This window comes from Helianthus annuus, chromosome 6 (assembly GCF_002127325.2).
Source record: "Helianthus annuus cultivar XRQ/B chromosome 6, HanXRQr2.0-SUNRISE, whole genome shotgun sequence".
NCBI lineage: Eukaryota > Viridiplantae > Streptophyta > Magnoliopsida > Asterales > Asteraceae > Helianthus > Helianthus annuus.
In genome coordinates, this window is record NC_035438.2 from 75,924,067 (window position 1) to 75,950,603 (window position 26,537).

The following is a 26,537-nucleotide window of genomic DNA, read 5'->3' on the forward strand; positions in this document are numbered from 1 at the left end:
GACATTTCACAAGAAGCTATTGAGATAGATGTTGCATTCTCCAACACACTAAGAATAAAAGAAAAAAGAAGTAAAGAGAACAGAAGTATAGTTCAAAATTAACTTGACTAGGGATATGATTAATTACATCCTAAGGGTACAGTTACATATCAATATTTCTAAACATTTAATTATAATAAAGTATACCCACACAGGGGCGGACTTACGTACAAATTACGGGTTCCCGGGAACCAGTCTTTTTTTAATTTTTAGTGTAAATATATATAAGAAGCTGAAAAGGAACCCATAAGTATATTATAAAAGGAACCCATAAACATAAAAGGCCTTGGTTCCACTGGTTATAATCCCGCTTTTCTTCCTAACCCACCCGGGTTCGAATCTTGTCACTGCATATTTTTTGTCCGTTTTTTTTTTTAATTTCTCTTTTAATTTTTTTTCTTTAAACTAATAAAAACATTAAAACCCATTTAGGGTTATATTGGAATTGAAAACATACGGCCGCACCCGCACAAATACACAAACAAGCAGCGAACAGCAGCAGCTCTGCATTATCTCCGATTCTCCGCCACCAGTCCGCCTCCGGCCTCCGCCCTCCTGCGCCTCCGGCTCCTGCTGCTCCGGCTCCGCCGCCTCCGCCTCCGTCACTTCGTGATTACAGATTTACAGTTAGTTTTATATCTCTTTGTTTTATACGAATTAATTTGATTATCATCATCTCAGTTCGATTGATTACTCGATTGATTACTTGATGTACAGCTTTCATCTGTTGATTACTTGATTACATAAAAATTGGGTTTAAAAATTGGGTTTTTAAGTTAACAGTGGGTTTAAAAATTGGGTTTAAAAATTCCATTAAGTGGTTTTTAATAAAAATTGGGTTTAAAAATTGGGTTTCATCTGTTCATCTGTTCTCAGCGACAACCTCCGGCTGCCCTCCAGCCGTCCAGGTTTATTGCCCAGATCAATGACATTAAAGATTTTGAATACATATATCTTTTTGAGCATCAAATGGTTTTGAGGGTTACTTCCATACATCTTTTCAAAATGCCAATAAAGTGTATCTGGTTTTCGAAATAGGCTATTTGTATTCTATCAAAATATTATTAAGTATATATAAAACTTTCAGTAAAACAACTAATCTTGAATTTTTATTTATATATTTAAAATAGCTGAAACAAATCACAACATGGGTTGTTATGCAACGAAAGTTCCCCATATGCCATTAGTTCCAATACATATATTTGTTTGGCATAACATTTTAATATCCGACTGTTGTGAAAATTATTTATTTATCATTTCTTTCAACCAACTTTTTACCCATAATCCATTTATCAGTAGGCTCGCTGACCAGGTTTTATGTTCACTTAAGTGGTTGTGTTCTATTTTATTAATCACACTAATGCATTCGCCATTCATATGATCCATTATGACACTTCATCGGCTCAATCAACCACCGTTGGACCCTATGTGGGTCTGTCCTTGTGTGTCATACCGAACACACTAATTATTTATTTATAGAGTTATAATGGTTAGGACATTGTGTTTTGCTAACTTAATTATGTTGACTGGATCCGGAATTACAGAGAGAGGATGCGGTTTTGATTCAAGTGTGAGTTAACTGGACAGCTAGATGCCAAACAATAATTACAGATGGAAATTGAGGAATTAAAAGGGAACTGCACGTGATGAAACATATGGGTGATGAAGATACTAAGCTTCTAGGGTAAAAATCTAGCCATTCTAAACTACAAGTGCTTCCTGGAAGACTTTTGAGTTTGTCGCACCCACACAAGGATAGATTAATAAGCTTATGAAGATTTCCAATTGATAAAGGTAGGTTTTCTATATCATTTCCAAAAAAAAAAATCAATCTCTTGCAGATTACTGTTACAGTGGCTCGGAATTAGATCTTGGACCTCCTTTAGATGTAATGACTTTACCCGATCCGAACTGTCGAACCGACCCGAATTTTTTTATGTTCAATCATATGAAATTGAAGTATCTAAAAAAGTGAACCCAGTGGAAAAAATTCCTGGATCCGCCACTGTACCCACATATGCATACGCATGTCATAAGGATATTGCAAAGGAGAACTTTTCATCAAGAACTTTCCTACCTTTTCAAGGGTTGTTTGAAGTATCCTTCGTGAATAAGGACAGGTTGTGTCATACATTTTAATAAAAAATAAAAATAAGAGCAACCTTAACCTTGGAGGCACTTTTAATATTTTATTATTGATGATTAATTGTTCTATCTAATAACCCGAAGAAAGAAAAGTTGCCTTTTTGTCAAAAGGTAAGTGTAACTTTATTTCATGGTCATAAGTGTAATTGTTCTGTTGAAACCCAACTTTTGTCAGAGGTTAAATGTTAATTTTTAAATTAAAAAATGACATAGTATAGAGTACACTTTAGTAAAAAAGTACATTCTAAAAAAAAAGGATGTGACTTTGTGATGCACAGGTACAACTCTTGTAGCCTATAGTACACACTTTTCTTAAAGTGATGTGACTTTACTTTTTGAAAAAAAAAGAGCAATGATGTCTCACTCTTACCAATGTAAAGTAATAATATTTTACTAGTACCAAGTCCTTTCTTAGGGCCCTTCCCCTAGCCCCTTCCTCAGGCTCTTCAACCAAGGTCCTTCCCCAGGACCTTCCTCAGGTCCTTTCGCAGGGTCCTTCCTCAGGCCCTTCAACCAGGGTCCTTCCCCGGGTCCTTCCTCAGGTCCTTCCACCTGGCCTTTCCCCAGGTCCTTCCACAGGCCCTTCCACCTGACATTTCCCCAGGTCCTTCCACAGGCCCTTCCACCTGGCCTTTCCCCAGGTCCTTCCACAGGGTCCTTCCCAGGATCCTTCCTCAGGTCCTTCCACCTGGCCTTTCCCCAGGTCCTTCCACAGGGTCCTTCCCCGGGTCCTTCCTCAGGCCCTTCCACCTGGCCTTTCCTCAGGTCCTTTTGCAGGGTCCTTCCTTAGGCCTTTCCACCTGCCCTTCCTTTTCTAGCCCATTCCTTCTCCAAAACATTTACGCAAGGCCTTTCTCCGAAGTCTTGCATCGTACACCATTCTAGACATAAATTTATTGTTCCCATTACAACGTTGTTAGGGTACGTAGGCTGCCCCCTTAATGATATGATGGCATCACGTCTTCACAAAAAGGCACAAGCACTTGTACACACAACACAACATGTTTAATACATAAATAAATTGATCTTTGGTATGACTTACCTCTTTGAAAGTGTTTTCGTGGCAAGTATCGAAGCATGAACATGAGCAACACAAAAAGTTATTAGTTACGACCTACGGGATAGGTCGACAAAGGCTAATATTGGACTGGATGATATGTACCAGAGAAACAAGGCATGATCTTTGAAAAGACATTGAAAAATAGCGATCACCTTAAACATCCTTAAACAAGGATATAGCTTCGGGTAGGAGGAAAGTGACACAACATTAGTAAAAACAAGAAATACCTTTGTGCAACATTAAACTGGGGGACTAGTATGTCTAGGGGGATATTGTGGGACAGAGTTTTTGCTAACCTCGTGCTACTCTCATTCAACAAAGAATCATCTGCCGGATACATCTATCAGTTACGGGCTCAAGGATAGCCTATTCTATAAGTTCATTATTACCAACTACGCTTGACAACACTGAACTGGGGAGCTAGCATGGTATAACACCATTGGGTCCTACATTGAAGACTTCTCGAAAGGATCTTTATTTTTGTATTACCTCCTCCGAAAAGGATTAAGCCCCTCCATAAGTTCTCATGTTCGAAGATTTCAACAACAAAAAAAAATGAAGGAGGGGGGAGTGGGCATGGGCTGCCTTACTAATTCCTCCACTGGAAGAAAAGAAAAGCCCGGGATGTGTATTTGGCTCCTTCCCTGAAGGAAAAAGAATCAGTAAGCTGCATCATTCGTCCCCCGCTTAAAGATAGGGAAAAGCCAAGGATGTGTATCTGGCTCCTACCCTGAAGGGAAAAAGAATCAGTGGGCTATGTCACTAATCCTTTACTTGAAGAAATGGGAAGCCTGGGCTGCATATTTAGCTCCTCGCCAGAAGGCGAAACACTCCCTGGACTGCGTTATTAATCCATAAGCCGAGACACTCACTCCTTGAAGGAAGGAAGAACCCCCTCCTGCGAGCCGCTAATTCAGTCTCTTACATGGAGAAAAATAATCCGCATAATAAGTTCCCAACGCTTATACTCTATACCTTAGGGGGAATGGGCATGGACTGCCTTACTAGTTCCTCCCTTGAAGAAAAGAAAAGCCTGGGATGTGTATTTGGCTCTTTCCCTGAAGGAAAAAGAATCAGAGGATCACGTTATCAATCCTCCATTTGAAGAAACGAGGAGTCTGGGCTACGCAGCTGACTCCCCTCCTAAAGGGGAAAGAATCGTCGGACTATGTTATCAGTCCTTAAGGAGAATCCAAACGCTCTCCTTGAAGACAGAAGACTCCTTGGACTACGTTGTTAGTACTTGAGGAAACCCTGGACGGTCCTTCCTTGAAAAAGGAAGAACCCTTGAGCTGCATTATTAGTCCCTCTCTTGAAGAAGGAAAGAACCTGAGCAGGACAATACGAGGGGGAAAAAGAAAGAAAGGAAAACCTTAATAAGAGCATTTTCGCTTTAAGGGAAAAGTGAAATCCTCCTACAGACTGTCGTGCTCAAGAAACCCTTATCTGTCGAAACAAAACGATATTCCCTCCTAAAGGCTAAAGAATTTTGGAAGTCCCTTCCATCAACAAGAAAATCCCTTCTCTTGTGGATAAGGTACCTCAGCAGTCGCTTGCAAGAACAGGAACGTATACTTTCCATGGAAATTACTTCCAGGAAAAGTTTCTTCCAAGAATATGAAGAATATCCCACTATCTGGGATCAAGTATTTTAGAAGTCCCTTTCGTAAACAGGAACATACCCCTACCTAGGGACTAAGTCTTGAAGAAACTCCTTCCAAGAATAGGAAGGAACATATCCCTCACTCGAGAATCAGCCTTGAAGAAATTCCTTCCAAGAATATGAAATGAGGAAGTACAGGGGCCATTCGGTCATTAATCAAAAGTTGAACTGAATGAAAATACAAGAAGAATGTGGGAGGTAATTAAAGTGGGAGTAAATGAGTTGGGGATCCAATGTGTCATTATTTGAAACTTAAATGTGGGAGGTAATTAAAGTGGGAGTTTCATGATGGGGATTAGTATCTCTGAGGATTAAGTCTTAGAGGAGCCGCCTCCGGAAAAATGAGGATGTCCCCCCTATGTGATTAGGGGTCTCGTAAGTCTCTTCAACGAACAGGAACAAGTTTCTCCCAAGGAAAAGGAGGGTATCCTCTCCCATGGGATTAAGTATTGCAGAAGTCTATTCAACAAACAGAAGTGCACCCAGCTACGGGATCAAGTATTGGTAAAGTTCCTTCTAAGGACGGGAAAGTACTCCCGTCCCTGGGATTTGATATCTGAGAAAAATCATTCTTGAGATCTCGCACCCGAACAACTTATTTCAAAAAAAAAAGGGAGAGGGGAGAGCCCCCTTGACAAGGGACTTCGAATCTGAAGAATCCCTTCCTTGAAAAGAAAAGATCTCCGCCACAGGTCTGTGTTTTAGAAAGTATCTCTCCAAAGAAGAGGAGCCTCCTCTCGAGGTCACATACGTTTGAAGAAGTCTCTCCAAGAGGAGAGGGTTGCATATTCCGTGGGCACCCATTTTTAGAGAATTACAACATCCCTCAGGGGAGGAAAGAGCCCTTAATAAGGACTCACATAGGAAGTTTCCTTTGACATAACAAGTGTTTTTAAAGGCTTCATAAAACCTCTCCAAAAGGAGAAGATGCCACTCCTTCTCGAAGAACAAAAACCTAAACGGTTTGAGGACCTTGCTAACAGGTCAAACAGGATCATCCAGGCAGACGTGTCGAACGATCTTACAATAAAATGAACATGTACATAGGCATACAGACATGCCGCCTTAATCAAAACAAGGCAAAGCCCGGCCGTGGGGCTAGGACTAAGTCGACTACGTCCAAAAAAGCCGAAGCAGGCATATGAAAGTCCAAGTGGCCCAAACGCCATTGGACAACAGGCCCAACAGAAGCTTTAACAACTTAAAACAAGTTACAAAGCGGGCCTAGGCAAAGCCTTTACAACTTGAGCAAGTTACGAAGCAAACTATAGAAAGCTTTAACAACCCAAGCAGGTTACGAAGCAAACTTGTACAAAGCTTTAACAACTTAAACGAGTGACAAAGCAAACTTATATAAAGCTTTAACAACTTAAACGAGTGACAAAGCAAACTTATATAAAGCTTTAACAACTTAAACGAGTGACAAAGCAAACTTATATAAAGCTCTAACAACTTAAACGAGTGACAAAGCAAACTATAGAAAGCTTTAACAACCCAAGCAGGTTACGAAGCAAACTTGTACAAAGCTTTAACAACCCAAACACGTTACAAGGCAAACTCATAGGAAAGTTTTAACAACTCAAGCGAGTTACAAAGCAAACTTATACAAAGTTTCAAACGAATCACAAAACGGGTCTATACAAAGCTTTAACAACTTAAAAAGTTACAAAGCGACCCATGGAAAGTCTTAACGGCTTAAACAGGGTACAAAGAAAATTCATGAGGAAGTTTTAACAGGTCTAAATATAGAAACCCTCATTAGAGGAAACACAATACAAAGGGTACAACACGGTAAATAAGGCATCACGGTCGATGCCTTTTGAGAAATCACTCTCAAAGGAGTACTTTGATTGAAATGCATCTAAGAAGTATATGCAAAGATGGTCTAAATAGCATAAACGCTATAAAAAGCACTATCGAACAAGTGTATTGGGAAAAATGCCTTCAAGGAGGCATAGATTGGAGTAAGGTATTGTGCTACCCTACTCGAAGGGTCACCTTGCTATCTTGAGTACTAAATGCAAGGTTGCCCCAAGGACAACTAAACAGGTAACTTTGGCATAACGTGCTTTAGACTACATATGCCAGATGGATAAGAGGAACGGTTGAAGGGCGGATAACAACCCGCCTAGACCTTCAGGGACTGGAACAAGTCATGCGCCCATTCATGAGTGAATAGACTTGGACTAAGGATGACTTGACGACGAGGGTCCCGGCTTGGGCTCCTCGTCCGGGCTCACCGCCCTAGATTGGTGGCTGGGCTTGAGCCCACTTGTGTCTTTCTCGATATGTTATGTTGGTTTGAGTGGGCCATGTCCTAATTAGCCCACTCTTGGACCAGCCCATTAGGGTTATGGCCCAAATGTTTTGTTATAAAAGGAAGCATCCCTCCTCCAAAGAAAGGGCAGACAATATCTCCCACCACTTGAGGTTACTACTTCCTCCTCTTCTCTCATAATACTCATGTCCCTCTATTCCCTCTCTATAAATTATACTTGCACTTATAACATCTTTACCACACAAGATACTGACTTGAGCGTCGGAGTGCCCACGGGGTGAACCCCCTCGGGCCCTCTAACTAGAGTTTCATGTGGATGCAGCCTGGGATCCAACACTCCGCAAAAGGAACTGCCACTGTGACAAAGAGATGACGAACCTGAACCGGAGCTCACCGAATCTAAGGTTAGTACCGCCAAACTCTCTGAACCACCTCGGGGATTTGGGGATTCGACAGTTCCCAATAAAATGCATCATTCATTATCTCTCTAAATCACAAAGAAGCGACGCCCATGTTTTGTGCTTCCGACGAATCGATATAAATCACCATTTTCCACGACGTTTGTTTCTTCCTACGACATATTAAGGTAACAAACTATTGTGTATTTCGATTTTGTATTGAAATGTATAGGGTTTGCGGCGGCGACCGAACGCAAGAGGTAGTTTCGTTTTGTGGTGAAATGTATACACATATGTATTTTGAATTGACAACATAATTATACCCATATGTATTGAAGTTTTTATTATCTCAAATGTTCGTGTAGATGACAACACAAATGCTAGTCGGAAGAGTGATGGTGAGTATAACAAATGAATATGTAAAAGCATCTGCAAAGACGAGGTTATGACATCAAAGGTGAATAAATAGCGTGATAGAATCGTCAACTAAGCGAATGAATATCCAAAGACGAGGTTGTCTTTTTTATTAAGAAAACTGTTATTTTTTGTCAATAGTACTTTTTAAGTTTTTTTTTATAGTATTATGCATGAACTAACGGTGTGGACTTCATTTAGGAAACATATTTGTATGCTGCTGCTGGTTTTAATTTAGTAAAATTTATGTATGAGCTAACAATTTGTTGGTGTGGTTTGTTTATTTATTTTGTGTTTGGTTTTGCATTACTAGATGCTGATGTGTATTGATTATAAAACTATAAGCCTGTGTTAGTAAAAACTGTACATATGTGTAAGTATACTTAATACACTTGTGTATTGCACAACGTTTATATACACATGTCCACTTTATTTCATGTTTAGTTCGATTGTGTACAGCCAGAAACCACACTAACATTTTTTTTGCAACTGTGTATCAATTGATATATGACATCGGTGTATTAACTAATATACATAGGTGTATGTTGGTTAAAACCCGTGATTTACATACCTGTAACATACATGTTCACATTGGTGTACTGCCCCAATACAAAAAAATAAGTTTTGATTGGTTTACATTGTTCGACCAATAATACTATTCTGAAAGTTAACAATATTAGAATTCCGTCAAGATCGATGAAGAAGACTGAAGCGATAAAAAAATAATAGAATGATGAATTGATTGAATTAGAAAAGAAACTGCCAATATTTAATTTTGATTAAATACGTAATTCGTTTTTTTTTTTGTATTATTTGATTAATAAATTAAATCACAAAAAATAGGGATTAGTTACCATGTTGGTAACCGATTTTGATGAATTAATTAAATAAAAAATAAGTTTCTATGTTTATTGACAATCCTACCCTTATAATATTGAAAATAAATCAAAGGCTAGGATGTGTTCATTAAGTTCACAAATAAGGGTGTGGTTCACAAATGAACCTAACCCTATATATATATATATATATATATATATATATATATATATATATATATAATTACAAAACAAAATATCAAAAACTAAAATTACAAAATAAAAAAAAAACCAACACAAAGTTGTGGCTACTTCAAATTTTCTATATTTTACTAAATCAATAATAGACTTCAAACAAAATATCTAAAAAATAAAACTACAATCATACCCTATCCTATTACTGTAGCTAAGAAGTTCATTTATTATACATAACTAGGATTTCCCCACCGCGCGTTTGCGGCGGGGAATACGCGTACGGACCAAACGGCAAAGACCAGTATGAAAATGCAAAATATAAATGTGTAAGAAAAACAAAATCGAAATAAAATGTAACAAATGTAAAAAATTATATCGCATTTTTTATTTTTGTAAAAAAAAACTAACGAACGAAAGTTTTAAAAGGAAAATAAAACTACTGGGTAAAGACGTATATTATCTATTGTGCATAGGGAAAAAAACAAACACTGTAGCCGTTATAGTACCTTTTGTTATGTAATTTTATATACGCAAAACACAAATGTGTAAAAAACCAAAATCGAAACAAAATATAACAAATATAAAATTATGTCGCGTATTTAGGTTTTGTAATAACATAACTAACGAACGAAAGTTATAAAAGGAAAATTAAACTATTAAAGTATAAGTGCATATTATTCATAATGTATAGGAGATAGTTTGAAAAAAATAACACCTAACACTGTAGTTGCTATAATACTTTTTATGATGTAATTTGATGAAAGTTATAATATAAACCACGTATGTAATATGTAGCCAACAAAATAAAAATAAAAGGAAGAAGGAAAAACAATGTGTTAAGATGAAAATTGATAAAAACAAAGGGAAAAAGACAAAACATTATTGTGAAAATAAAAATTCTACAACTACAATGTAGCTAACATGATTTTGTTTAATATATAAACATCATTAGTGCTTTAATGGTGGTCACGAGTGTTTAAGTTTCACCTATAGTGGGTCCGGATGAGTTTTCCCTTACAGGTGGTCTCAAGTTCGAATCAGAATGATCGGAGTTTCTCATTGAGGGGTTTAAATTGGGGATCTATTGTGCGAGGGGGATCTCTATCGCGGACCCGGTTAAGACAACGTATACTAGACCTCCCGACATTCGCGAATAATTCACACCTTTCAAAAGATATGTATATATATTATTTAAGTTCCACCTATGGTGGGTCCGGATGAGTTTTCCCTTACAGGTCTCAAGTTCGAATCAGAGTGATCGGAGTTTCTCATTGAGGGGTTTAAATTGGGGATCTATTGTGCGAGGGGGCTCTCTAGCGCGGACCCGGTTAAGACAACGTATACTAGACCTCTCGACATTCGCGAATAATTCACACCTTTCAAAAGATATGTATATATATCCTAACCCTATAATATAATAATACTCGTTGGTCATAAACTCTAGAACTTTGTGATCTAATTTAGTTATTTTAGGTGAACCTAATACTAGAGATGAAAATTAATACGTAGTTAGGCTCATTAATAAAACAAATGCAATAACACAAACGGTAAAGGAACCTTTTTTTATATTTGGGTTCGTTTGTTAGGGATAAAAATTATAAATGTTATGTTATGATAAGTGTAACCTAAACAAGTAAATTAAAATGAATATCCGTCTTTGATGTTTTGTAACATCCTGTATTTCTTCATGCAAATCTAATACTAATAAATGATTATAAATAATGACACATACCATCTAAGTAGAAGTTTCAAATGAGAAGAAATTTTTTGTAAGAATAAAAAAAATAAGTTTCAACCAATAAAAATGTTTCATTTACTTCATTTAATATTTGCATTTAATTTTAATATAAGGGTATATTAGTAAACTTACATAAATCATTAATTTGTATTTTTCCCCTTTAATAACTAACTAAATTAAATTTGTAACTCCTTTTCAAAATATATACTTTTCCAAATTAAAAATACAACTTAATTTAAAGTGTAGAATAAATTACTAATTGTGTAGGATAAATTACGAGTTGTGTAGGATATATTTCGAGGTGTGTAGGATAAATTTTGGCTGTGTAGGATAAAATTCTATAATGTGTATGGTATATGTAGAAAAATTTTGATATGTGTAGGTTTTGTAGATTATATATAGAATAATTAATGATTAGTTGACTAATTAATTAAAGAGAGAAAAATTAATGATATGAGTTATAAATGAAATAGTATTTTACTAGCATGTCCTTTCTTCTTTTTCTTCTCACATTAAATTTCTTCTCAAATGAACCTTCCCCTACCATCTAATACTAATAAAAGATTATAAATAATGCCACATGACATTTACTTCTTTAATCTCACAATTTTTATTTTTGTTTTTTAATTTCATTTATGATTATCACTTAAATCTATCTTAATCCTTATTATATTATAATAAATGTTTTAAAAAATATCATCAGATCTCTTCTCCTAATATTAATATTATATATATATATATATATAATATTATAAACATATATACCTTTTATTTGTTTTATTCGAATACTCAAAATATTTTTAGATTTTCGCAATTAATGAATAACAAAATATTCTGAATTAGTATTAGTGATAAAAACAGTTAATATAAATTATAGGGAAAATAGCAATTTCTCCGTGATAATTCATATGTTACTTTTTTTTTCAAAATATTAATGTTATTTTAATTACGTAAATATTGTTACTTACATATTTGCAAAAATTTCTATAAATAAGCTTCACATAATCTCATTGATAAATGTAACAAAATTTTTTTATTTAGAATTCTGTAACCAAAAGCTTTGTATCTACATGACAACTTTCAATTTCAATAAGATTATATACTTATGAATCAATCACAATCTCAATTCATTTTCTTCTTAATTCATAATATTAAGATTTTTAGTTTATTTATCTATATAAATATATAATGTTATTTATCATAGTATATATATACACACACACACATATATATATATATATATATATATATATATATAGAGAGAGAGAGAGAATGTAACAATTGCTCTTATAATACAAAGTGTACGCGACCATAGGATGAACACACGTGTCATTCTTTTTATTTTCCTCCATAAGGGCAAAACAGACAATTCCTTTAATCAGCAGATCACGAGTTCGTTACACCACTATCTCGATAATTATGAATCGTATCAGTTTTAAATATTCAGAATTTTTAAATTATAAATTTCGGATTTGAGTATTGTGATTAGGGTTTAAATGAATATTTGATTTTAATGGATCCACAAAGCAGCACTGAAGAAGTGTCCATGAAAACTGAAGGAGTCGACCTAAGCATTAATGTCTCATGGTGATATTCAAAGAAAGCCCTAGGTTCTGTCCTAAGTGGCTCTGGTTTTTTAATCTTATCCTTTTTTTGTGTTTTCATATTCTTCTTATGTTTAATTGGCTCAACAAAGTCATCATCATTTGCATCATTCCATATATTGGCCCTTTGTTTTTTGTTATCATTTTTTTGGATTTTCAACTTTTTAATACGCTGCTCAAAGTCATCATCATCAGTTATTTCTACACAAAAACAAATCCTTGTTACAAAGCTCAGAGACGCATGTTATGAAAATAAATACCCATTTATACAACAAGATCTATATCCGCATATTATAGAATCAGTTATTACAGTAACATAAATCAAAAAGCCGCACGTTATACAATCAGATACGCATGTTATGAAAACCACAAGTTTAAAAATTTCAAACGCACATTATCAAACCCTAAGCATTAACAGTCGTACGTTCTAAAAGTTCAAACGTATCAAACCCTAAGCATTAATAGATGCACGTTCTAAAAGTTCAAACGCACGTTATAAACAAAAACCTAGTTATGAGATTTTAGGGGAAGAACCTAGATTCATCTTTTTCGATTGTGGTCTGTCGGTTTTTTTTTTTTTTTTTTTTTTTTTGCTCCTTTCTCCCGTACAACTGATATCAGTCAATCGAATCAATTTTGGGAAAGATATAGATAACAATTGTATCAATAAATCCATCGCTTACCTCCAAAATTTGTAATCATCATTATCCTCAGCTATCCTATTCTAATCGGAGAAGAAGGTTAAGATCTATCTCGTCGGCAGCAGAAGAACGACGGTAGTTGGAGAAGAAGGTGAAGTTGTTTAAGTTTTTTTGTGATTGCCAAACTGAATGGAAGATTTAGGGCTTAAATTAGTTTTGATTTTGAAATCTCGCAACTAAGTTACCGGGAATCAGAGGATTGCATTTGACAATTTTATCGTTTACCATTCGAATTATATTTTTAAAATAGATTATTTCCATCTTGCCATCGAGTTTGATGAAGTGAAGATCCAATGGATGTGGTTATGGTGTACGTAGTGTACGATAGTGAGTCTTACAATAACCGTTTTCTCTCTCTCTCTCTCTCTGTGTCTCTCTGTCTCTCTGTCTCTCTCTCTCTATATATATATATATATAGGACAAAGATCCGTTAGGAACCACCCTTTATTGCGAGAACCGCGAGAACCAGTGTGAACACAAACAGTAATACCTAAAAAAATCTAAAAAACACCCAAAAAAATTTTTTTTTATTCTTTTACTATATTTTATATAAAAATCGCTACTTTTAGTATCCAAAAAAAAAAAATTTTTTTAAAAAGAAAAAAAATTTTTTTTTTGCCTACTAAAAGTAGCGATTTGAACATAAAAAATAGTAAAAAAATAAAAAAAAAAATTAGATTTTTTTAGATTTTTTAGGTTTTTTGGGGGTTTAGTTTTTAGCATTTTAGCTTGGGGGGGGGGTTATGTTTTTTTTAGGTTTTTTGAGGGTTTTAGTTTTTAGCATTTAGCTTGGGGGGGGGGGGGGGGGGGGGTTTAGGTTTTGAGGGGGGGGGGGGGGGTTAGGTTTTTTTTTTTGGGGGGGGGGGGGTGGGGGGTTTAGGTTTTTGGGGGGTAGGGGGTGGGGGTTAGGTTTTTTTAGCTATTTTAGGTTGTGTTCACATTGGTTCTCGCGGTTCTCGCAATAAGGTGGTTCTCGCATGAACCTTACCCTATATATATATATATATATATATATATATATATATATATATATATATATATATATATATATATATATATATATATCGCGAGAACTTGAAAACTAACTGAAAAAAGCCTAAAAAGCATACCAATTTTTTTTACAATTTTTTATTAAAAATCGCTATTTTTTATATATATAAATAACTTTTTTTTCAAATATTTTTTTTTGTAATGCACATGTGTAGTACACATACACATGTGTATTATTACACATGTGCACTACAAATTATTATTATTTTTTTGTTGAAATTTTTTTTACACAAAAACTAGCAAAATTTGTAAAAAAAAATTGGGATGTTTTTTAGACTTTTTAAGTTAGTTTTCGAGTTATCACGATAAAAGGAGTTTTTAGTGAAAGTGTAAAATACAATATCTCTTAACGTACAATACGTACGATATAGTGAAATCGCATGTGATAATTTTGATGAAATCGCATGTTGATTTTTTGTAACAATTTCGGATGTGATAATTTTGATGAAATCGCATGTTGGTTTTTTGTAACAATTTCGCATGTGGTAATTTTGATGAAATCGCATGTTAAAAAACTAACATGCGAAATTGTTACAAAAAAACCAACATGTAATTTCAATGTGGGATGAGCGCGTACATATTGTACGTTAACCTAACCCTATATATATAGTGGAGAGTTTAAATGAGAAAAATTAAAAATTAAGAATAAAAAGAATAAATGATACAAAGGTAATTTGAACAAATCATTTAATGAGCCTATCTTATAAAATAGTTGTGCACCTTACACAATAAAAACAATCTTGCACATGATCTTACATTGTCAACGTTTCCTACACCATTAAAACAATATTTTGGTGTAGCCTACATAATGTGTAGGACTCAAACACTTTTAAATAATTTTGCGACTCATAATAAAATATGTGCAGGACACAAAATTTTTAAATGATTTTGTCACTTCTAATAAAATTTGTGTAGGAGCCAATACATTAATGAATGTGAAGAAGAAATTTATGGTTGCATTAATAAGACTTGAGTAACTCTTTAAAATATTTATTAATATTCTACATCAAAATGTCTATACTACCCTTAATATTTAAAGCATTAATTAAAAGTGGACAAAAAATGATATCCTTATTCACAACCATTGATCAAAAGAATATAGGGTCGAGATTAATTCATGTTTTCTTCTTTTAAGAAGATTCTTCTCAAATGAACCCCCCCTATATATATATATATATATATATATATATATATATAGGGTGGAGTTATTGTAAAAAAGACCAAAAGTGTGAGAAAGGTAAGAAAGAATCTCAACCATTAGATCTAAATTAATTGAAAAGGGTATGATTGTAAATGCATTAATAAATTCAAATATGGTAATCCTTGATTTAAGGATTTGGAGAGAGAAAAACCTAGAATTTAGGACTTATAACCGTCCATAAATATAACACCATTCAGATCATGTTCATACATGGTGTTTTAAATATAACACAATTCAGAAAATATAACACCATTCAGCACAAAAATAACACTATTCAGCAGTAAATAAAAAAAACACCATTCAGTACAAGAATATAACCAATTCAGTACAAAAATAACACCATTCAGCACAAAAATAACACCATTCAGCAGTAAATAAAAAAAACACCATTCAGTACAAAAATAACACCATTCAGTACAAAAATAACACCATACAGCACAAAAATAACACCATTCAGCACAAAAATAACACCATTCAGCATTAGATAAAAAAAACCATTCAGTACAAAAACAACACCATTCAGTACAAAAATAACAACATTCAGCACAAAAATAACACCATTCAGCAGTAAATAAAAAAACACCATTCAGTACAAAAAACACCTCTGTATCATCTTCTCCACTTCCGGCACCACCACTGCTGCACCACTGCTGCCGATCCGCACAACCACTGCCGCTGCCCGCTCGCCGTCGCCGCTGCCACTCGCCGTCAGCGCTCGTCGCTCGCCGTCGTCGCTGCCGCTCGTCGTCACCGTAGTTCGATCGATATGGAGGTTTATCGGCATTAGGGTTTTGAAAATCGATGGAGATCAGAACGGCGGAGATGTCAACCGGCGGAGGAAGGCGGAGATGTTCAATCGTCGGAGTGTTAGGGTTTTAATTGAAGCAATAGATGGTGATTTGATGATGTTGTTCGTAAAATTCTGAAAGAAGAAAGAGGAACGAAATTGTAGGATTATGATTTGCAGTTTCCTAAATTCTAGTGGATTTAAAAGACTATATTACCCCTACAATTTACAAATTAGTCCAAAAATAAAAACACATTTTACAATTTGGTCCCTATTGATCTCAACCATTAGATCAAAGATCTAATGGCTGAGATTCTTTCTTATCTTTCTCACACTTTAGGCCTTTTTTACAGGATCCTCTAACTATATATATATATATATATATATATATATATATAGGTTAAGGTTCATGCGAGAACCACCCTTATTGCGAGAATCGCGAGAACCAATGTGAACACAAAATAAAATCTAAAAAAAATCAAAAAAGCACTCAAAAGAATTTTTTTTAATATTTAAAAAAAATCGCTATATTTCGTAACCATAAAAAAAAACTTTTTTTTTTCGAGTAACAGTTATCCATGCACATGTGCATTTCTAATATTGGTAATGTAAAAAGTATTGTATTACACATGGTAGTGTAAATGAAAGTGCAATTGTCTAATAGTTGTAATGAATTACGGAATTTGTCAAAGAAATGACAAAAATGCACATGTGCATGTTTGTGTATTATGGATGGAATGATAGATGAAAGAGAAAGTAGTGTACCAACACACCTTATTTCATGTTGATACATATAGATGCACATGTGCATTTTTAATATTGTTAACGTAAAAAGTAATGTATTACACATGGTAGTGTAAATGAAAGTGCAATTATCTAATATTTGTAATGAATTACGGAGTTTGTCAAAGAAATGATACAAATGCACATGTGCATGGATAACTGCGACTCGAAATTTTTTTTTTTTTTTTTTTGAAATTTTTTTTATTTTTTTTATTATAAACGAAATATAGCGATTTTTACAAAAAAAAAATTTGGGTGTTTTTTAGATTTTTTTAGGTATTACTGTTTGTGTTCACACTGGTTCTCGCGGTTCTCGCAATAAAGGGTGGTTCCTAACAGATCCTTCTCCTATATAAACATATATATATATATATATGTTAAGGTTCCTGTAAAAAAGAGGTTTTTTGTGAGAAAGGTAAGAAAGAATCTACACCATTAGATCAAAGATCTAATGGTTGAGATCATAATGGCAAAATTGTAAATAATGTTTACTATTAAACATATTAATTTTCTAGATTAAGGGTATACAGGTAAATTTAACATTTTTAAATTAAGAAACTAACATTAATGCACATGCAACTTCCCCCCATCTTTTTTAAACATCAATAATTTTTTATACGTAACTTAAAAAAAACATTACACCACAATAACGAGCGTTTTTTATCTTTAATATGAGTACCATATTGCTATACTTATATAGAGAAAAAAAATATGTTTCGATCAGATGTTTAGTCTATGATGTTTTGTCTAAGTTCATACAGTGGTGTTTTAATTGTATTGTGATTCAAAGCGTGGTGTTTTAAACACATACTGGAAAGCGTGGTGTTTTTTTATCTACTGGAATGTAGGTTTTAAAACACCATGGTGTTTTAACATATGAAATCTAGAACATCTACTAGCATGTAGATGTAAAACACCATGCATGCAGGTTTAAAACACCATGTACAACAACCATACTATGAACATTATACTAAGAACACGTTCTGGAAACGGAGGTAGTGTCTTTAATAGTGTTATATACTTATTGAATGGTGTTATATATGTGCTAAATGGTGATTTTGCAATGTTATTCGTAGTGTTTTTATAGAGATCTTTAAAATGGTGTTATATACTTATTGAATAGTGTTATATACATGCTGAATGGTGGTTCCAGTGTTATTCGTAGTGTTTTTGTAGAGATCTTTTAAAAAAAATCATGTTCCTATAAATAAGGTGGCGGTTATGGAAGGTTTTAAATTAATTGAATCAATGATAAAATTACTTGTTTACCCTTTTGAATTAATTTAGATTGATGACACATGTCATCTCCAGAATATTTCTCACACTTCTCACAACTTTAGCCTTTTTTTACAATAACCTTACCCTATATATATAAAATCCAAAGAGGATAAAACCACAAAATAAAGCACTACTCATCCAATATGAATTAATGTATAACTAGTTTTTATATCGCGCGTTGCGGTGAAACCAAGCAAATGATAATGTAAAACAAACGTGATTTGAAAATAAAACATGTTGTTTAGAAAGTCAAACCATTTGAACGATTTAGTTTATCAGTGTACCGTTTTATGATACCAAATAATTACTTTATTTTGAGTATAACCTTGTTTTTAACAAAACTTATGCACAACTACATACTTAAGTTTTTAGAAAAAAAATTATAAACGTAACTTATTAAAGAAGTATTAAATTAATCGATAAATTAATATATGTTCAAAAAAAGAGAAAAAACAATTATTAAAAAAGGTAAAGGAAATATATGTTAAAAAAAGGAAAATATGTTTTTAAAAGTAACTATAATAATAAATTATTATAATATATTATAATACTAGCTTACAACCCCGTGTATTACACGGGTTGAATGACGAAAAATGTAAATTATAAATTTATATATATTCCTTATTAATGAAATGACTTATTTAGATAAATTAGTAAAACAAAAGAACAGTTATATTTTTGTTACTTGTACATGTGATTTGATACTTTATTAGTAATTATTGTTTATATCCAAATAATATATTTTATCTTAACAAATATATATGGTTAGGGTAAAATGAAAACTTCTACGAGTTGTGAGAACTTAGAGAACTCAACCTTACAAAAGGTTTTTTGAATTTTTTTACAGAGGATGTGAATGAGCGGCTAGAGACTCAAGGTGTTAAACTTTTTGATTTTGCATTCAAGTGGTTAAAACCACTAAAACATAAGGACTCAAAAAGTAATTTACTACTAATTAAATTTGAAATTATACGTTTGATCTCTAACTATATTAAATAATATTATACTTATTATATTATTTGATACATTTATATTTGTTATAGATAATTATTAATTAAATTTGAATATAGACGTTTATCTCTAACTATATTAATTAATATTATATTATATTTTGTGTATAAAATTAATATGTAATACTATTATTAAAAGGGAGGAGGCACCAGAGAGTGACACGTGTACAAAAAGATTTTCATTTATTAGTATAGGAAGATATTAAATAATAAAATAATAAAAAACTATATATTATTATAAAAATAAAGTTACTATTTATCTTCCTTAAAAACAATATATATATATATATAATATATAATATATAGAATTATATATTATATACTAGTGTTGTTTAGATATTTGTAAATTTCTAGATGGGCTTATCAACAATGTTATCAGACAAATCATTAATATAATAATCGTGAAAGTGTTGACTAAATTAATTTAATCACACTAGTGATTCTTTCTCAATTAAGTCAAATAGATAGAATTCTTTAATATATTAATAATTAATCAATTTAGAACAAGGAAAAGGCTAACAAAGCTCCATAGAATATTTAATTAAATATCATTTAATTTTAATGCTTCTAGGCCTACATAATTTACGGATCGAACCATATTCTATGATTTGAAGATTAGGCTTTTGTGTATACTTTAACCTAAATTAACTCCATCTAAGTGACACATCAACTTTTTTTCTCATTTCACTTTGTCTCTCTCTAAAGAAATGGTTTAACATATTAACAGATAACTCATTTAATGTACTTTAACATTGGGTTTTTGTCTAAAAAGAAAATAATAATTAATTTAATCTCTTAACATTGTGTTAATATGTTAACACATAACTCATTTAATGCACTTTAACATAAGGAGAGAGTTTTTTTTGAATAGCAAACGAAACTTCCATTATAAAAACCGGTCTTCACAGTACAAAACAAAAAACCCAGCCAGGAGCTGGACAACCAACATCAACCCAAAACCAAACAAAAAATAAAAGATACAATCAACTACAACATTACATTAAAATCCCACCATTCCTGTCTTGATATCAAGCCGTGTTTTGACCTTAGCTTCACCCCTTGATAAGATGTCTCCTTAATTTCTTCTATAACAGTCTGTACCTTGCCTTGCCTGCCTTTGAAAACCCTTTCGTTTCTAGTCTTCCACAGATGCCACATTGTTTGAATTGCCACTGCATAGATCGCTTTCCGCATACTTCTACTCCGCTGAATTTCATTTATCTCCACCAGAATATCTTTCAAACTACCATTAACATTCACCATCGGAATTTTCAGCCAACTCGTTACCATCTCCCAAGTTCTTTTTGCAAAATTGCATTTAAGTAAAATATATTCTGCAGATTCTTCATCAGCTCCACATGTTTTGCAAACGATCTCCTGTACGTTTAAACCTCTATTTCTGAGAGCCGTAGCAGACGCTATCTTCTCCTCTATTGCACGCCATACGAACATTATACACTTGTTAGACTCCCAATTGTTCCAGCCGAATTCATAAGCTGTTGAATTTAAGTCTAACTGCTGACCCAATGAAGCTTTGACACACTTTACGCTGAACTCGTGATTTTTGCTATTGTTCCAGTACCAAACATCACTTCCTTTACGTCCGGTACCGTAAAACAAAAACATGCTGACGTGCTGATCCCCAACCGATGATAAAGAAGAAGATGACGGAGACGGAGACGTCGTCTAGACGGAAAGTTCTGCTTCGATGAAGAAGAAGATGACGGAGACGACGGCGGAGAAGGCCGGCGATGGCGCTGTTGACAGTTACGATGGTGGAGAACGAGCGAGAGGATGATTGATTGGAGGAGCTAGGGTTTTCTTTGGGGGTGATTTTGTTTGTGGTAGCAGAGCGAAAAGAAAAAATGAGAAGAGGTTTGAAGACATGAGTTGACATCTGCCCCAAGAAGAGGACGTGCAGACTTTTTTTTATAATGAAAGGTCTTCGAGAAAACAAACAGTCTTCAGACCCAAAGGTCTGCCCGTGGTCTGCGCGGCGCAGACATAAGAGGTCAGGAAGCTTTTCTTGTTAAAAACAAACAGCCCCAAGTAAATCCTAACCTGGGTGAACCAACACGACATGGAAAGGTAATCCTAAGTGTCGGAGACTAAGAGGGGCTATGCTACTTTGATACTAGGAAGTCACTTAAGTGTTTATACACAAGTTCACAAGTGAAGGAGTGGAATTAGATTAGAAAGCCCAAGCTCCCATGGTTCACGCTTCACAAGTCACAAGTTCATCATATGAAAGATGATGAATAATGCTTGCTTTCAACACTTGGATTATGATATGTATAAACTGAAAATAAAGAGTTTTTGAGCTCATAATTTGATGGAAATTACCTCAACAAAAACCCACAACTATAGACTAAGTTGTGGGCTTGGTGGGTACAAGATTCCACCAAGTTTTAGCAAAGAAACAAATGGCACATGTACATTGAACAACAACAGAAAGTTTAGAGGTGTTTGCACCTCTTAAACTCATAAAAATCTATTCTTAACAAGTCTCATAATCTTAGATTGGTTCAAGAACAAGTAGGCACAAGATAACATCAAGAAAACATAATTTTATGAAAGCATAACAAGCATTCTTCCAAAACAGAAAGTTTGGACCTAAAAATGGTGTTGTTCCACTTTGGTTTACCATGGTAAACCTGTGAAAACATTCCTAGAGGTGTTCCAAGACTTGTGGAAGAAGAAATGATGAAGAAAAAGTGGAAGAAAATGAACTTACAAGAAGAATGTACAAAACAGAAAATATGACTCACTTTGGACCACAAATATGGTGATGTTTCACCTTAGATTACCATGGTAATCTTGTGAAAACCTTCCTAGAGGTTATCTAAGTGATATGAAAGGAGAAACAAGCAAGTTTGAAGAAGGAAGTGAGCTAGAACTCACTTTGAAAGACTTAGAACTTTCTGCCCAACTTCAGTGTTTTGGAGAGTTTTAGAGAGTAATTTAGGGTGTTTGAGAGGTTTAGAAAGTGGAAATAGGGCTTAGAAGTGTTGTATATATAGTGGAGGATTAGGGTTAGTAGTTGGGAGTGTAATTAAGGAGTTAGGTGAGAGTTAAGGATCAAAAAGTGGCCAATCCGCAAGTATAAAACAACAATTTGCGGATCACACCCTTTGGCGGGGCACGACAGACAAGGGGGGGTATCGCGGGTGGCGGTGTCCCTTGTCCGGGGAAACTTGATGATTTTTGGCATAAATGGTCCCTGCAGTTTGGTCCTAGGTATGTTTTAGGGTATTTTAAGTATAATTTACATATTTTCAAATACTAAACAAGTATGTAAGTATGGATTAAGTACCGTACATGTATAGCCAAGTATTTGCAGGTAAAGAACATTTAAAGTCGCGTATTAACGATAGTTGTTTGCAAGTTAAGCACGTGTTTATGAGAATCATGAATATGTCACAAGTTAACATATGAATTAAATGTATAAGCAAACATGAATAAACAAGGTATAATTCTCATAAAATATCCATTTTAATATGATCAAGGCCTTGAGTTTACAACGATTGAATGAAATTCGATTATAAGAGATTACAAGTTTTCAAAAATAGAAATACAAGACAAGCTTTTCGAATTAAGGAAGGTTACAAAAGAGAGACGTTACATTGATGGTGGTTGGGGCCGGTAGAGGCGGCGATGGTTGGTGGAGGCGGTAGTGAATGGCAACTGTTAGGATTGGAGGCTCTCATGATTGTGTTTGTTTGTATAAATTGAACAGTCAGACTATATGAAATGATATAAAGTGCAGTGGAAATGGATACAAACTTTGTAAACACAATCAAAGAGGAAAATAGTTTGATAAAACAAATGCTTTTCATTAAGTTGAATGATTGAAATACAAAGCAAATGATTACAGCATGTTTACAGAACTAAGCTCCCCCTCAGCCTGATACCCCAAGGTTGGTTGTACAAGATGAAAGGATTGAATTGAGGAGAAGAACTCACTCAAAACGATCAAATGTAACAGTACAGAGTACTGTTACATTTATAGACAAACCAAACCACTGAAGCATCTCAGCTGACGTCACCATGATAGTGACATCTAACAAACTAACAAACTCTATCTACTGATCCATACAACTACTGCTTTGCTAACTACTGAATAATACATTTTATTACATAAAAAAGAATAAAACTGCTGCTGCATCATTCCACTGCTGTGAACCCAGCAGTACTTGTCATGATCAGCAGTGCTTGACTCAAGGCAGCAGATTGAACAACAGAGCTTTTAGTCTTCATCAGTCCTTGAGTAGAATCAACAGTTGTAGGTCAGCAGATGTTTATAGGAGCAGTACTTTGGAGCATATCAGATGTTCGAGCCACTGTCAAGGGGAAAGTTTAGAGTAAACCGCTGCTTATGATGAATCCACTGTTTTGAACCAGTTTTGGCTTTACATCATCTGTTCCTCTGTAGGGTTCAATCCCAACAATCTCCCCCTAGAACAGATGATGCCAAAACACTTCATTATTCAGGATCTTTATTTCTCATCAATAATTCCCTGACTTGTCCTTTGAATTGTAATTCAAAGTTCATGGAATCTGTGTCATCCTCATCCCTACACAGTGTAAGCTCAAGGAGATCTTACAAATCTTCAACACCCAGGCCAAGTGTTGTTTCCCTTGATATATGCTTCACTTCACCATTGGACCTGAGCAAAGTCAATACGTGGGTCTTTTGATCAGACATCCACTTTAGTATTTTTGAGTCCAGTGGGTTCCTTTGGAGAGGTTTATTTGAATGATGAGTTTGGAGAATGATGCCTGGTAATGACAACTTTGAGCAGTGTCTTGAGATTTTGCTGTTTCTTGTAGTTTTTGCTCTAAGTGTCTGAAGAACCATTTTTATGATATATTTCTCTGAAGCTTGGTCTTCTTTTGGTATTTCTGCACCCATCTGCTTTGTTTCCTTCTTTGATAAAGGATGGCCGCAGGTGGTGTTTGTGATGATGATGATGTTTTAGATGTGGCAGTAGTTGATTTAGTAGGGATGGCAGTGGTTGTGGTGTGTGTTAATGGTGGAGGTGCAAGTGATTTTGTGGGAACAGGAGTTGTGGTTGAAATAGTAACTGACTTAGTTTTAGAAGCTGTGGTGGTTGATTGCCTTGGTTTTCTGACAGGACTCTTCTTTAATGAAGTACCAACCTCTTCTTTTTCTTTTTGCAGAACTACCTTTTTCTCAACCAAAGCTCTGCTCTCATCCCTTACCCTTTTTAATATCAGCAGTGGTTTTGAGACCAGCTGAATTGACTTGACTTTGAACAATCCTCATTTGTGTATCTTCATCATCTGTTTGAAATTTCAGGGTTTCATCACCTCCCTTTTCCTTTTCTTTGACAGATGTTTCAGCAAAAGTTACTGAGAGATTTTCCTCAGAGTCATTTTCTCCCCCTTTTTGGCATCATCAACTCTTTTGAAGATAAGTGCAGGGGTTGAAATAAATTCCATAGCTCATTTGCAGCAGGTGCTTGTGGTGGAGCAAGTGCTTGAGTTAGAACAGCAGTGGGTTGCACCATTTGTACTTTCAACAACTGATGCAGTATTTCTTAGATTTCTTGCAACAGAGGTATCCAGTTTCTCAATTCTATCCGTCAATTCTAGGTACCTTAAACCATCACCCAATTTAATGGGATCATCTGATTTCCCAATAGCAGTGGTTTTATCAGTGGTTGAGGTAGGGAGTGTACTCCAAACATTAACCACTGATGCCCCTTTTTCTTGGTACTGGGGACTTCTTTCTTCGTAATGAGAAACACCTTTTAGTGAACCAGTGAATACTGGATACACAAGAGTTCCCAGTGAAGAAATTGCCTTCAAGGAAGTCTTATTGATGAAACTACTGTCCAAGTGCAAGCCAGTGGGTTCAGCACTTGTAGTAGCTGCTTCACTTGAACTACCACCAAGAGTTATTCGTAACTCAAGGGATGTAACCTCCTCAGTTGTTGCTGGGATAGCAAAGGTATAAGCATTAGACTCAGTCACTTGTTGGAGTGTACTCTCAGTGATAGGTGGTTGAGAGGAACTGATTTATGTCTGAGTTATATCCAAAGCACGCAACAAGGTCATTATTGATGGTGGTATTTATGAAATGATGATGGGAGTTGAAAGTGAATTTGCCCCGGGCAGTGGGCTGTGGATGATGGAATCAAGTGATTCCAGAGCATCATAATTTGGTGTCCCTGTTCTTACAACCTGTTCTTTTTTAGAAGAAGCAGGAGGAGTTTGAGGCATGGGTTGAGACCTTTCTACCATCTGCTGTGAGGATGTAGCAGCAGTGGTTTCTAGTGACTTTTGTGTTGTCACTGGCAGTTGCTCTGGGATCTCATCTTCCAGAGTTGCCTTTATTGTAGGTTTGGGGGGGGGGGCTTTTGAATTTTCTTTAGTTTTGGTCTTTTGGTGGATTTAGGTGTGGGTTTCACAGCAGTTGTTTTGCTGTTGTGATCACCTTGAGCAGTGGGCTCAGCAGCAGATACCTGAGGAGCAGTGGTTGCTGCTAAATTCTGCTCAGGCACCTCTGCTTGTGTTTTAGAAACAGACTTTGAGGATTTATTGAAAAATTCAATTTTAAACTATTTTTAAGGTTATTTTTTATTTTTCTAAAAACATTTTTATGCTATTTGCACATGGAATCACAAGAAAGCTTGCTTTAATCCATGTTTAGCATTCCAATCATAGGGATCAAGTTTTTCAACAGTAGATGAATCCAATTCTTAAGTTTGTACATCTACCAACTGATCTTTAGGATGAATATGTTAAAATGAAATCAAACCTTTTTATAGTAATCCCCCACAAAGTGGTGTCTGATGACAAGTGATGATGGATGAATGAGATACTGGATTTTTGATGATATATTTTAGCTACTTGACAATCCTGCATAAAGAAGTCTTTTGAGCAATTTATATCAAAATCCAATAACATATTTTGATGATACAATCAGTTGGACTTTTCAGCAACAACAGCAGCATTATAATATTCTTCAATCAGTGGTTGTTGAAACATCTGTTGCATGTGTACAGTCAAAACACTAAGCTTATTGCCTAGGAATTGATATCCCTCTGATGTAATCTTTTCACACTCTTGGTGTTTGTACTTGTTTGAGTATGATGAGTCTTGACAATTCATGCTTCTAGCATATGCATTGTTTTTTTTTTTTTTTTTTTGAGGACCCACTTTTTGCCAAAAGGATTCTAATCCTTTGGCTGTGGCACAAGTTTTTCAAGCTTGTTGTCACTGAACTGCTGAAGCTCTTCTTAGAAGACAACTACCCAACTTTCTATCTTTCAGTGCTTTATGGCATTTTGACTTGTTGATGGAGTGGTAGAGAGTCAGCAAGAAGACACATGTTTTAGGATAGCCTTTTTGA

General features: G+C 34.6%; 1 protein-coding gene and 1 long non-coding RNA gene across 2 annotated transcripts; one reads left to right on the top strand and one right to left on the bottom strand.

Moving 5' to 3' along the window:
• The first annotated feature begins 482 nt into the window (after positions 1-482).
• On the top strand, positions 483-8,159 carry LOC110865757. The gene is made up of 3 exons (XR_002550946.2): positions 483-665; positions 1,584-1,833; positions 7,949-8,159. It is a non-coding gene; the product is annotated as an uncharacterized LOC110865757 (long non-coding RNA).
• An 11,987-nt stretch (positions 8,160-20,146) lies between these two features.
• On the bottom strand, positions 20,147-20,785 carry LOC110944926. The gene has a single exon (XM_022186570.1). The coding sequence runs from the start codon at positions 20,783-20,785 to the stop codon at positions 20,147-20,149; it is 639 nt and encodes a 212-aa protein (XP_022042262.1).
• Positions 20,786-26,537: the final 5,752 nt, after the last annotated feature.

Coding starts and splice junctions, on each gene's coding strand:
- LOC110944926 (XM_022186570.1), bottom strand. CDS start 20,785: ATGTTTTTGTTTTACGGTACCGGACGTAAAGGAAGTGATGTTTGGTAC.